The sequence below is a fragment of the Furipterus horrens genome, unplaced genomic scaffold (genome assembly GCF_987537825.1).
Source record: "Furipterus horrens unplaced genomic scaffold, mFurHor1.1.pri manual_scaffold_8, whole genome shotgun sequence".
Lineage (NCBI taxonomy): Eukaryota > Metazoa > Chordata > Mammalia > Chiroptera > Furipteridae > Furipterus > Furipterus horrens.
In genome coordinates, this window is record NW_028327178.1 from 57,297,654 (window position 1) to 57,311,848 (window position 14,195).

The 14,195-nt window shown below is 38.6% G+C and overlaps 1 protein-coding gene across 6 annotated transcripts in view; it reads right to left on the bottom strand.

Annotated features, from left to right (window-relative positions):
- Positions 1-14,195, bottom strand: part of TXNRD3 (thioredoxin reductase 3) — a 94,973-nt gene that overhangs the window by 26,354 nt on the left and 54,424 nt on the right. For 5 of the 6 annotated variants that reach the window (XM_090285890.1, XM_090285886.1, XM_090285889.1 and 2 more), the window contains 4 exons: positions 4,056-4,198; positions 2,582-2,697; positions 1,367-1,592; positions 67-159 (listed from right to left, as the gene is read on the bottom strand). In XM_090285890.1, the coding sequence (XP_090142016.1) occupies positions 67-159; positions 1,367-1,592; positions 2,582-2,697; positions 4,056-4,198 (578 nt within the window). The remainder of the gene's footprint in view (positions 1-66; positions 160-1,366; positions 1,593-2,581; positions 2,698-4,055; positions 4,199-14,195) is intronic. The other variant, XM_090285888.1, reaches the window with a different exon arrangement.

The following is a 14,195-nucleotide window of genomic DNA, read 5'->3' on the forward strand; positions in this document are numbered from 1 at the left end:
TAAGTGTCTTCTGTGCTAATTCATGAGTGCATTCGACCACTTACTGCTTCTAAAATAAAAACTTACTGTGTTATACACTCCTTCAATAGTTTCTGGTCCTTCAGTGGATTTAGCCACTACTTTCAGCTTTCCAGGTGAACCTTTCTCCAACTGTTGAACCTAGTAAAGATAAACTATGTAATGATTCTATCTAAAGGGGACAGAATATTAATGGGTCCTAGGGAGTACACATGAGTGTGAATGTGTATGTGTGTATGTATTTAGATTTTTGGACTAAGCAGAGAGAGAGAGAAAAGAGCACTGTCACAAGATACATTTTGGAGGTAGAACTAAGTAAATGGATTAGTTGGAGGTAGCATAAATGGAAGAATGAAGGGATACTTACTAAGGTGTTGGCTTAATAAATTGTTTAACCTGTAGTATTGTTTAATGAGTATGGAGATAGGACAGAAAGATTAGCAGGGGAATATACTAAGGCAGAAAATCAAGAGTTTCAATTTTGTCTTGTTAAATCTGAAATGCTTACGAGGAATTCAAGTGGAGATATCCAGTAGGCAGCTATATAAATGAGTGTGGAGTTCAGGAGAGATGCCTGAGCAGGATCTATAAATCTGAGAGCCATTAGCATTAAGATAATAAAATGTGGGCCTAAAGAAGACTGCCTAGGAATAAAAGGAAGAGAGGTGAAGAGGGAGGAGGGACCAGGTGTTTTGATATTTACAAGTTGAGTACGGATGGAACCACAGGCTGTAGGGCAAGAAAAGTAGAGAGAGGAGTGGATTTCAAATGGAAAGAATGTCAATTTCACCAAATGCTGCCAGAGGCCCAGTAAGATAAGGACAGAGCTGTAACATGGGCTTTGACAGCAGGGAGTGTGATACAGAATCGACAAGCAGTTTCAAAGGAGTGGCAGGGAGGGAAGCACCTGAGGGTCTGAGGCAGTGGGAACTGAGGTAAGAAATGAGAAATAACATGGGTAGTTTTCTTGTAAAAGGAAAAAGAAAAATGGGGACCCAGCCAGAAAAGCAGAGAGGGGAGGAAGGGCTTATTTGTTTGAAGATGAGCAACACTGAAGGGCATGATGGAGGAGAAAGGAAGACCCTGAAGATGAGAAGTCCCAGAGAAGATGAGAAAACAATGAGAGAAGAGGAAATCTGGGCTGAGAGGAGCAAAGATCTCTCTCTATCAAAGAAGACAGGGACAAATGGGAGCCAGTTTTGTAGGCCTGGGGTGGGCACACTATTTTTAAGGTTTCCTATTGAGTACAGACCAATTTACTCAATGAAATGAAGGAGAGGTAAAATAAAATGCTAAAGAGATTAAAAAAAAAAAAAAAGAAAAAATTCCAAATGACATTCAGACTCACCATCACAGGTATAAATTTTCGTAAGAACTTAACACCATGTTGTTCCATGTAGGAACCCACTTTCTCTGCTATTTCTTGATCAAAACCACGAAGAAGGATTGAACGCACCATAACTGTGACATCTAAGCCAACACCAGCAAGAAATCCTGCACATTCCAGAGCCACATAAGATGCACCGACTACTAATGTTTTGCCAGGGCAATAAGGCAGAGAAAAAAGGTCATCACTGAAAAATAAAAATAAGAAAAAGAACACGTAGGCAATAAAAATGAAATGAGTTACTGGTTTCAGTGGTCTTTTGTTGGCTGAATTACAAGTTGGGGCTTGAATGAAGAAACACTAAAAGAAATAGCCTTTTGGAGTTTGCAATAGTTTCTCCTGTGGAGGAAGAAGTATATCTCAATATTTTCAAAATCAAATTAGTGAATTACTAGCAAAGTTTTGTGTTTTTTCCCCCTCACCCAAGAATATTTTTCATTGCTTTTGGAGAGGGAGGAATGGAAGGAGAGGGAGAGAGAGAGAGAGAGGCATTGATATGAGAGAAACATCAAGTGATTGCCTCCCGTAGGTGCCCCACCACCTGGGGATTAAGCCCTCAACCTATGTATGTGTCCTGACCAGGAATCAAACCCACAACCTTTCATTGTATGGGGCAATGCTCTATTCATCCAAGCCACACCGGCCAGGGCACAAGCAAAGTTATTTTTTTAATAAAAGAATAGAAAATATTAGACTACATTATATGTGATAAGAAGAAATTATTTTGTTTTGGCTGTGTGTGTGTTCACCTGAAAAACAGCACAATGAAAAATACATTTCTTAATGTGCATCTGGTCAAAGAAGCTTAAAAGTCATTGTACCACATTATACATTGTCCTCTTTAGAAACAGTCATGATTCTCCTGATCAGCTGGTTCATTATTACTATATTAGACATTACAACCTAAAGCTAATTGCATTTGCTTCTTCTCTTTGGCCTCTAGGAAGTTTAGAGCCAAATTCCCAGAGCAATTATTTAGAAACATATAACATATTTTTGTGCATAAATTAAACTTATTATTTACCTAATTTTATTTCTTCTTTGCTCTATTATGTTAACTATGTAGCTTCTTGTATTGTATATACCTTTATTCATCAATTCAAATCTTTGTGAAACAAGACAGGAAACACATGAACATAATACAATTCACTGTTTAAATGGGCTATTTAATCTTACCTAGTAATACAGTATTCTTTATCTCCTTGGATTCCTAAATACCGTGGCCTTTCCCCTGTGGCTATGACAAATTTTGCAGCAGTATGATAAGTCTCCTGTCCTTTCCTATTGGTTGCCTTGAAAAAAGAAATGTAAACTTCACTTTTCAGCCAACACTGGAAAGTACCAGTCACGATGGTCAAACTAGTTACTACCCTCTATGGAGCTTCCCATCAACAGGAACAAAGATGCAAAAATAATAATGCAATGTGATAAGCACCAGCATAGAAAATATAAGTCTTCACAAAATATTAACCAAAAGACCATAGCGGGGATGGCTTTAAAGGTGATAACATTTCAAGTGGAGGTGAGAAAAGTGAAAAGATTTTAGGGAAATGGAAATCTAAAGAGAGAACAGTACATAAAAATGCAAATAGGCCTGAAAGCAGCTGGGGTCCAGGGAACAGCAAGTGGCTGGAAGTGACAGGAGAGGAGGGTATGTGACAGGAGAGGAGGGTATGTGTCAGAGGTGAAGTCACACAGATTAATGCCAAATGTAAAGATCCTTCTATGCCATCCTAAAAAGTCAAGCTATGGAGCACCAGCAAAGGTTGTTCATTGTTTATTTCAGTGGGATGGAAGGAGGGCAGCCTGGAGACAGGGACCTGCAACAGACAAACAAGTGCAAGCTGTGAGGGTGAAGTGGGAGGAATCTGAAATTTCTTGCTGCAGTAACTGGAGATATGCTGGTATCACTAAATGAGAAGGCATAGGAGAGGCAGGTATGCCTGGGAATGCACGTTTATTCAACTAACTATATGACAGTTTGAGAACTAAAACTGACTGACTTGCATTTCTAGTATGTTTCATATGAACGATATAGTTCAAATTAGCACATGTATGGCTCTAAAGGAGCAACTTTAAATGGAGCACCTCACACCTTTCTAGAGATAAGAAATGACTACAAAATAACCTCAAATCCGATCAAGATCACTGCACACTATGCTATAAAAGCAGAGGACCAAAATAAACTAGGTGTTTGAGGATAATATTTGATTGTTTCTTAAAACTCCAATTTAAAAGTTTTGTGCTCGTCAAATGGTCTCATTTTCCTTACATATTCATCTTATAATAAACATTACAAATATAAATTTATAAAATACACTAATCTGATGTTACTTTTATGAATAATATATATTGAAGTTCTAATTAAGGTTTCATTTTTAAAAAGAATTAACACTAAAATTTTTATTTTTGTACTATTTAAACATTTTCTTTTATAATATGGCAATGAAATCAAAAGGTGAATAGCTTTAAGAGTTCTTTAAAAGGAAATTAATTTAGCTAGACATGTGAAATCCACAAACAATGGAGGAAATACATGTGCATGCATGGCCACATATGCACTTAACATGTGACATGGGATTTCAGTTCAAGGCAAGTACAAGCAGTAGTAAAGGAAAGCAATGAACAAGACAAAATATTCAAACAGTACCTTTATTTTATGATGCTCAACAAATTCTCCATAGGAATTTATGTAGGCCACAGCCTTCTCTCTCAAAGACACCCTGTAGCTCCAATTTAGAGAGCCAATGTGGTTTTGAATAGCTTCTGTCATGGTCTCCCAGTTGTGCTTCACTGAAAATAACCAGAGTGAAGTCATAAAGTGAATTTTACTATTAATGGTAAACTACATATAACCAACCACACATGAGCCACATGATATATTGCTTTAAAAATCATGAAGTGAACAGAAGATAATTAGCAACTTAAATTTTTTTATACCAGTTATGATTCATATTTCTTCCTCTTTTATATTACAAAACATACGCAAAAAAGCATAGTTTTTAAAAGAGGAAAACTGGGGAAAAGAATTCACAAAGGAGAGTGAGGAAATCTAGCTCCCCTATATCAACACATGCCAAGTTATGAGGCAGGAAGATCATCTCTACTCAAAAGCACCCAAGGAGACACACATTCTGTGAGGGCCTGCTGCACGTGCCCTTCCACATGAAGCAGGCCTCAGGTCAGTGAGCATTGCACATTCGCCTTCCTAGACAGGCCCAGGCTACTCACATTCAGTTCACCCAGTGGTGGTTTTATGATAGTGAATCCTACATTTCTCTACAATAAATGTGGTTAGCACACACAATTGCACACCATTTGCATTGAAATGCTTACCCACTTCCTGTTGAAGTTGGATGGAAATTGTTGGGATCAGATTTCTCATCATCCCTGTATCTTTTAGCTGGAATTTATTTCCAGGCATTCACCTTACCTGCTGTTGCTGGTTCCCAAAGGAGACACTGTCTCCATGCATCACCATGTTTATAAGAAGCAGAAGCCAGTCCAGGACTCCCATCAAACTAGATGAGATCCCTGAAGACAAACCCAGACAACTAAGACCTCACCCTTTGATCATATTTTGAGACTCATCCCATCTAGAAAGTCCCCACCACTCATCAGAAACACAGAACATTATGGTGCAGGCAAGGAAAAGAGGTCACAGTGCAGAGAGGTTTGGCTAATGTAACTGTTTATGGCTCAGAAGTCTAGGATAACAGTGCATATAATAAAGTCAACTAAGATTTTGCAATCTGGAGGGTCATTCTGATTACTACATTACCATTTATCCCAAGGACCTCACCAGTTAAATCCACACTTCATATTCTTGTTTCTGATTCTTGTTGTAAAAGACATTCTATATATTAGAGGTTCCCAAATATGGCTACAAACCAGGACCCCTGGGAAACATATTGAAATACACAGGTCCTAGGACCACCTCAAACCTGTGCAATCAGGAATAGGACCTCAGGACCATTACAGTTAAAAAGCTCCCATAGGAGATTTTAATATGGCAAGTTCATGGACTGGCACTTTGGAACCACTTGTTCTACTATTTTATTAATCTGTATATTCCTGCAACAGTATCTAATTTTAAACACTGATGAGAAAAGTCATTTCATAAGTTCTCAAAGATTAACTACCCGCACCTTTCAAAATGAACTTAGAACAATTTGTCAAGTTCCAAAAAGAAAAAAAATATTGAGATATTTCCTGGACTTACATAAATTTACAAATTAATTTTGAGATAATGTCTCCAAAATATTGAGACATCCCCTCCAAAAAATCAGTATACTTTTTGTTATGCTTGTATATTCTTTTCTTATACATTCTGTATATTCCTAGATATATTTATTCATTCCAAGTTATTTTATCATTTGTGTTGCAATTTTCCATTATATATTTAACATTAGTGCTATGTTGTACATTCTAAGTATATTGCATACAATTAATATTATAAACTTAGAAAATATTTTTCTCCTCCTTTTCAAATGTGTACATTTTTTCTTTTTTATTCTTCCTTTTTTGTGCATTAGCCAGAAGCACCAAAACAATGAAGGTATTAATAGTGGAAGTGTGCAGCTGTGTCTTATTCTTGATTTTAATGCAAATGCCTCAAAATCTTCATTAATTATCTGCTTCTGATTTTTCTTCATCATGTAAAGAAGTATCCATTTCTTTGCTTTTTTCATTAACAGTTTTTTTAAAGAGCAAGAACAGATGTGAGTTTTATCAAGTGCCTTCGGAGCTGAAATCCAGGTCATCATTTGGGTCTTATGTACTCCTATCATGATTTCCTAACGTTGACTCATTCTTGCATTTCCAGAATAAACCCTCATAAGTACAGTGCATTCTTTTAGCACAGTGCTACAGAGGATTTGCTAATACTTTTTCTAGAGTTTTGGCACCTCAATGGGCTATATAATTTTCTGTGTTTACACTATACTTCTGTATTAACAGGTCAGCCTCAAAAAAAAAAATAAACGTTTCCAATTTTTCTAAGCCCTACACAGTTTAAATTATAGAGAACCCCAAAGGCAAGGGAAGTAAAAACAAAAATAAGTAAATGGGATATCAAACTAAAAACCTTCTGCACAGCAAAAGAAACCAACAACAAAACAAAGAGGCAACTGATCAAATGGTAGATGATATTTGCAAACAACAGCTGCAACAAAGGCTTAGTATCTAAAATACATAAAGAACTTGATATGACTGAGGCACCCATGGGGGTGGCAGGGCGGATCTGGAAGTGGGGGCCCAGCAAGCACCCTGAGGAGCAACCCCGGCCTGGCTATGGCCAGCATGGCCCCTACTCTGTTCTAGCCCTTCAGCAAGAGGAACGGGTCAGGTACACCCTGTTGGGATGCACAGGACCTGGATTGTGTGTTCAGGTTTCTTGGAAGCTAAAACTGGAGAGTGCTATTACCAGACCCAATGGCCTCAATGTTATCAAAGGAAAAATGTGAAATGTAAGAGATTATGGTGACTACTGACAAGACTGAAGCAGGACTGAATCAAATGAAGCATGGTGGTAGACTGACCACAGAATCATCCCCTTGGAACTGTTACTAAAAGGAGTCTTTAAAAATTGAAAATGATAGCAAAATATTTAATGACTACAGGCTTTGTTCATTTTGGGTGCTATACCTGTTGCTGGTAGAAAAACTTTCAAATTGTCAGACCTGATATAATATAAACCTGAATTCAAGGTAAAATTTAGTCACCAAACTGCATTTGAAGAAGAGATTATGTATTTTAAAACAGCTTTCATACTTGTTGTGGTGTGGAAACTTGTATATACAGCTAGGCTAAATGTCACATATCACTCATACCTGGCAGGATAGCAGAGAACACCCAGTTGTGTAGTGATAGTAAGAAAAAATTAGAATGTTAAATTTTGCAACAGGTGAAAGTGTGAAATGACTACTACACTGGTTTAAAAAGTTTTGGAATTAAAATTATTTACCCACCCGTGTTAATGCAGGTCACGTTAGTAAATATTCAGTAAGACATGTGAAACTGGAGTAGTAAATGAAAATAAATTTAACTGACTTTAGATGAAGAAAAATCTCAGTTGTGATCCTCTTGGGAAAGTGTTCAATCAACAACAGTTTTCTAGGTTTTGGTCTTTTCCAGTAGGAAACAAATGTCTTCCCATCCTCATCCAACGACTTTCTTTAAATATTTCTTTAGTATTTTCTTTTGAAAGATGAAAGTATAGTTTAGATAATACTACATTAAGCCATCCCGTAAATCAAAAGTCAGTAGAAAGCAGGTTTAGGAAGGATGTTAAAAAGGTAAGCATTGTATAGGTTCTCTGTTTCTGAGCAAAGACTGACTTTGGATACTCAAGTTTTCAAGAGTCTCAAGTTATTCATGTGAAAAAACATTTCATGTGTTTTTTAAAAATGTGAAGTCTACCATATATTTTGAAAGTTGTATAATACTACTTTAGAGCTGCCAAAGCACTTTCTCAATTGTTATCTCATGTGGTATTTCACAACAACCTTGTGAGACAGGACAAGTACCAGTATTGCTAACTACATGATTCTTCTTCTAGTGAGAATAAATCATGTGTAAGTCCAATAACTGCAATAGGTTAAAGAAGTGATTGCTTTAAAAATCAAATGTGTAAGAATGTACATGTGAGAAAACAAAAACTGGTTAATGTCACGCAGCTAGATCTCATTAACCCACTTAAAAAAAAACAAACCTTCATTAAGCTATAACTTGCAATAAAATCGAGCCATTTCAAGTTATACAGTTAAGTACCCACCACTCCAATGAAGTTTTGGGACACTTTGCTTCACCCAAAAAGTTCTGTCTTACCCCTTACAGTCAGTCCTTAACCTCTTCTTAGCTAGAGCAATCACTGATCTTCTTTTTGTCTAATGACAAAAGGTTTGACTTTTCTAGAATTTCATATAAATGTAATCATACTGGTAATAGTCTCTTGTGTCTGGCCTATTTTAACTCAGAGTGATGATTTTGAGATTCATTCATGTTGTTGTATTGATTAGTCATCCCTCACATTTTACTGCTGAGTAGTATTCCATTGTATGGGTATACCATAATTTGTTTATTCACCAGTTGGCAGACATCTGGGTAATTTCCAAGTTTAGGCTGAAATGAACAATACTGCTATGAACATTTGTGCACAAATCTTTAAGTGGACATATGATTTTATTTCTCTTGGATGGATACCTAGCAGTGAGATTGCTGGGTCATATGCTTAACTTTAAAAAGAAATTGCTACAATTTTCAAAAAATAACTAAAATATAAAAAGAACTCAACACCAAATAAACAATCCAACTGAAAAATGGGCAGATGACCTGAACAGACACCTCTCCCAAGACGACATACAAATAGCAAACATATATATGAAAAAATATTCAATCTTACTAGCTATTAGGGAGATGCAAATAAAAACTACCATGAAATACACCACCTCATTCCTGTTAGAATGGCTATTATCAATAAGACAAGTAGTAAGTATTAAAGGGGTTGTGGAGAAAGGGAACCCTCATTCACTGCTTGTGGGAAGGTAGACTGGTACAGCCACTATGTAAAACAGTATGGCAGTTCCTCAAAAAAAATTAAGAATAGTTATCACAAGACCCAGCAAACCCTCTCCTAGGATCTACCAGAAGAGCTCAAAAACATGTATTTACAAAGATATGTGCACCGCTATGTTCATTGCAACATTATTCACAGTGGCAAAGACATGGAGACAACCAAAGTGTTCAACAGAAGATAGGATAAGAAGATGTGGTATATATACACAATGGAATACTATGCAGCCATAAGAAAAGACGAAATGTTGCCATTGGCGACAACATGGATGGACCTAGAGAATATTATGCTAAGTGAAATAAGTCAGTCAGAAAAAGCTAAAAACCATACAATTTCACTCATATATGAGATATGTAATGGGAACTCACGGACACAGACAGTGGTGTAGTGGCTGCCAGAGGAAAGGGGGTTGGGGTGGAGGGGTGGCAGGATGCCTAATATATAGTGACAAAGAATTTAAAAATAATTAAAAAGCAAAGATTTAAAAATTAAAAAAAAAAAAAGAACTTCCGGCCAAGATAGAGGTGTAAATAAACATGCTGCACCTCCTCGTAACTAAGAAGGAGTTTACAATCACTTCAAAACTAAAAAAAAAAAAAAACAAAAAAACCAGAAAATCCAGAAAAATGAAACTATAGGGAAGTTCAGCAAAGAAATAAAGAAGAAATAATCATCCAGAAAGGTAGGATGGGTAGAGCTGGGATGGAAAGAAAGAGGAGCGGAGCAGAGGCTGTGGGGGTGATGCCTGGCAGGCAGCACAGCTGTCTCCAAGGCTACAGGCAGCATGGCTGGCCGGCATGATACTGGCAGGCGTGGCTAGCAGTAGAGACTGTGGCTATGGCAAAAAACATTCATACGGTTTAAACCTGAGAGGCAATCTCAGCTCCAAACCAGGCGATTCCCTGCCCCAGATATGACCTCGTAGCTTGCAGTTACAGCTCCGGGGAAAATGGAGCCACATTGCTTCTGACTGTGAAAGCAGTGGGGGTTGGGGCAGAGAAAAAAGCTACCAGTCTCAAAAAGGAAGCAGCTTGCTTAGTTCGGGAAGGGGGAGAAGTGACTGGAAAAGCAGCGGCAACTGGCACTGTTCCCTCTAAAACCCCCTCCCCGACATACAGCACCAAAATGTGGTGAAATGGGTTACCAGAACTAATGAATACCTGAGGCTCCACCTCCTATAACATAACAGGTGTAACAATCTTACCCAAATCAAGAAGGCAAACACACAATGCTGGCAAGATGAGGAGACAGAGAAGTATGGCCCAAAAGGGGGCACCAATCAAGGTTCTAGTGGGACAGCTAAGCAACGAGGAGATGGTGAACCTAACACAGGAAGAGACAGCAAACTCAACAGATGCACAGTTTAAGGCAATGGTGATAAAGATGCTCACAGACTTGACAGAAAAGGTTAAACAGGACAGGGAAAAAAATGAAGGCTATCCTAAGTGAAATGAAGGAAAATTACACGAAACTAGTGGTGAAGGAAGGGAAACCAGGGTTTAAATCAACAGCTTGGAACATAAGGGAGAAATAAACAGTCAACCAGTACTGAAGGAGGAAATGAGAAATGAAAAAACTGAGGAAAGGCTTAGAAATCTCTGGGATGGCTTTAAACATGCAAACATACAAATCATAGGGTTGCCAGAAGGTGAAAAGGGAGACAAGAAACTGAAAAATTATGTGAGAAAATATTGAAGGAAAACTTTCCTAATTTGGGCAAGGAAATGGACATACGGGTCCAGGAAGCACAAGAGAGTCCCAAACAAACTAGACCCAGGGAGGACCACACCAAGAGACATCATAATCAAAATGCCAAAGGTTAAGGATAAAGACAGAATCTTAAAAGCAGCAAGACAAAGGAGGAGAATTACCTACAAAAGGACACCAATAAGACCATCAGCTAGAGACTTCCGGACAAGATGAAGCCTAGACAGGCACACTGCATCTCCCTCCGCAACTAAGAAGGAATACAACTACCTCAAAACTAGAGGCAAATAGAAGTTCCAGAAAATCGAGCTGCATAGAAGTCAAAGAAAGATATAAAGAAGAAATATTTATCCAGACAGGTAGGAGGAGCAGAGCCAGGCAGAGAGGATGTGGTGTGGTGGCTGTAGCAGCTGTGGCAGCGGCAAGCCAGTGGAAAGCACAGTCACATATTTGAAAAGTAGGGCGGGACACGTGGGGAAGACTCCCAGCACCAGACCAGTTCGCACAGCTCAAGATTCCAGTGCCAGGGAAAATAAAGTCTCATTGCTTCTGACTGTGGGGCAGAGGAAGAAACTGCCCATCTCTCCGCAGAGTCTGCTTGTTTAAAGGGCCCCGTGGTCCTAGAATGTTCTGAGACCCACCCATTCTGGGAACAATGGCCAGGGCAACAGCTAGGGGGGCGCCAGTCCCATAAGAAAGTGGAAGAAGTGCCTGGAAAGGGGGCAAGTGCTGAGGAAGCAGCATTGTTCTGTATTGGACCACTCCCCGACATACATTGCCACAATGTGGTGAAACAGGTCACCCTGTACTGATGAATCCCTAGGCTCTGCCCCTTACAATGGAACAGGTATGACAACTCTACCGAAGACACAGAGGCAGACAAACACAGGAGCCTGTCAAGATGAGGAGACAGAGAAATATGGCCCAAAAGAGGGAACGGATCAAGGTTCCAGTGGGAGAACTAAGTGACGAGGAGACAGCCAACCTAACAGACGTAGAGTTCAAAACACTGGTGATAAAGATGCTCACAGGCTTGACAGCTATGCTTAATGGCAAATGCAAAATGGAAGAAAGCTATGTTCAATGCAACAAAGGAAAAATTCACACGAAACCCATGGTGAAGGGAAGGAAACTGGGGTTCAAATCAGTGATTTGGAACACAAGGAAGAAATAAATAGTGAACCAGTACAAGAATTGAAAAGAATGAGTAGAGGCTTAGGAACCTCTGGGACAACTTTAAACATGCCAACATCCACATCATAGGGGTGCCAGAAGAAGAAGAGGAAGAGCTAGAAACTGAAAGCTTATGTGAAAAAATAATGAAGGAAAACTTCCCAAATTTGGTGAAGGAAATATACATATAAGTCCAGGAAGCACAAAGATTCCCAAACAAGCTAGACCCAAAGAGGAACACACCAAGACACATCATAATTAAAATGCCAAAGGTTAAAGATAAACAGAGAATTTTAAAAGCAGCAAGAGAAAAGCAGAGTTAACTACAAAGGGGTGTCTATAAGACTATCAGCTGATTTCTCAAAAGAAACTTTGCAGGCAAGGAGAAACTGGCAGGAAGTATTCAATCTCATGAAAAGCAAGAACCTGCAACCAAGATGACTCTATCCAGCAAAGCTATCATTTAAAAGGGAAGGGCAGATGAAAGTACTTTACAGACAAGGAAAAGCTAAGGAATTCATCATCACCAAGCCATTATTATATGAAATGTTAAAGGGACTTATTTAAGAAAAAGATCAAAACTATGAACAATAAAATGACAATAGTATCACAACTATCAACAACAGAAGCTAGGGAATGGAAACAAAGGCAAACCACGCAATCAGAGTGGGAATAAAACCATAGGTATGGGGAACACATGGAGAGGTCAGGTGAGAGAGGGAGGGGAGGAGCAGGAGAGAAACAGTGCAGGAATTAAGAAGCGTAGTAGGAGGGTGCAGAATAGACAGGGGGATGTTGAGAAGAACGTATATGCATGACCCATGGACATGGACTAAGTGGGGAGGACTGTTGGAAGTAGGGGGGTACTGGATGGAGGGGAGCAAAGGGAAAAGAACTTGGGACAACTGTAACAGCATAATGAATAAAACATACAAAAAAAATCTTATGGAGAGAAATAAAACCTGCATAAATGAAAGATAGTACCATGCTCATGGACTAGATGACTCAACATCATAGAGATGTAAATTCTCCCTAAATTGACATATAGACTCCATGAAATACCAATCAAATTTCAGACTTTGTGGGGACAGAGACTGATAAGTTGTTTCTGTAATGTATGTGAAAATAAGAGTCAAGAATAAAAATTTTTTAAATTCCCCCAAAATTATAGAAACAGAGGTCCTTAAAATTTTGAGAAAATTTGCTTACAAATCTATGCTGTCTTGAGGAATGGGATCTTCTTAAACAATGTTATCTTAGACAGTACAAGTTAATTCTGGTCATTCATTTTCCCAGAAGATACTCCTTTACAAGAAGATATTTAAAAAAATTTTTAAATATGTTTTATTGATTAGGCTGTTACAGTTGTCCCAACTTCTTTTACTTCTGCTCCCCTCCACTCAGTGACCCTCCCTCCCTCCAGTTGCCCCCCCACTTAGTCCATGCCCATTGGTTGTGCATATAGTTCTCAACATCTTCCTGTCCACTCCACTCCCTCCTACTATGTTTCTTAATTCCTGCATCATCTCCTTCCCTTCCCCCTCCCCACAGACCTCCCACCTATATGTTCCCCAAGCCTTTTTCCACTCTGGTTGCCTCCTTACTTTGCCTTTGTTTCAATTCCCTAGCTTCTGTTGTTGGTTGTTGTGATGCAGTTTTCATTTTAATGTTCATAGTTTTGATCCTCCTTCTTCTAAACAAGTCGCTTTAACATCTCATATAACAGTGGTTTAGATCTAATGAACTCCTTTAGTTTTACTTTGTCCTGGAAGCGCTTTCTCTGCCCTTCTATTCTGAATGACAGCTTCACTGGATAGAGTAATCGTGGCTGTAAATTTCTGATTCTCATTACTTTGAATATTTCTTGCCTGCAGAGTCTCCTTTGAGAAATCAGCTGGGATCCCTTTGTACATAATCCTCTTCTTTCTTGCTGCTTCTAAGATTCTCTCTTTATACTTAATTTTTGACATTTTGATTATAATGTGTCTTGGTGTGGATCTCTCTCGGTCCAGCTTATTTGGAACTCTCTGTGCTTCCTGGACCTGTAAGTCTATTTCCTTCCCCAAGTTAGGGAAGTTTTGCTTCATTATGTTTTCACATAATTTTTCAATTTCTAGTTGTTCTTCTTCACCTTCTGGCAACCCTATAATTCGGATGTTTGTTCTCTTATAGTTGTCCCAGAGGTTCCTGAGCTTCTCATTTTCCTCACTTTTTGTTTCCTCGTTCTGCACTGGTTGACTGTTTGTTCCTTCCCTATGTCCCGATTTGTTGACTTGATCCCTGGTTTTCCTGCCCTCACCACTTGTTTCGTATGTGTTTCATTCATTTCAGGAGGAA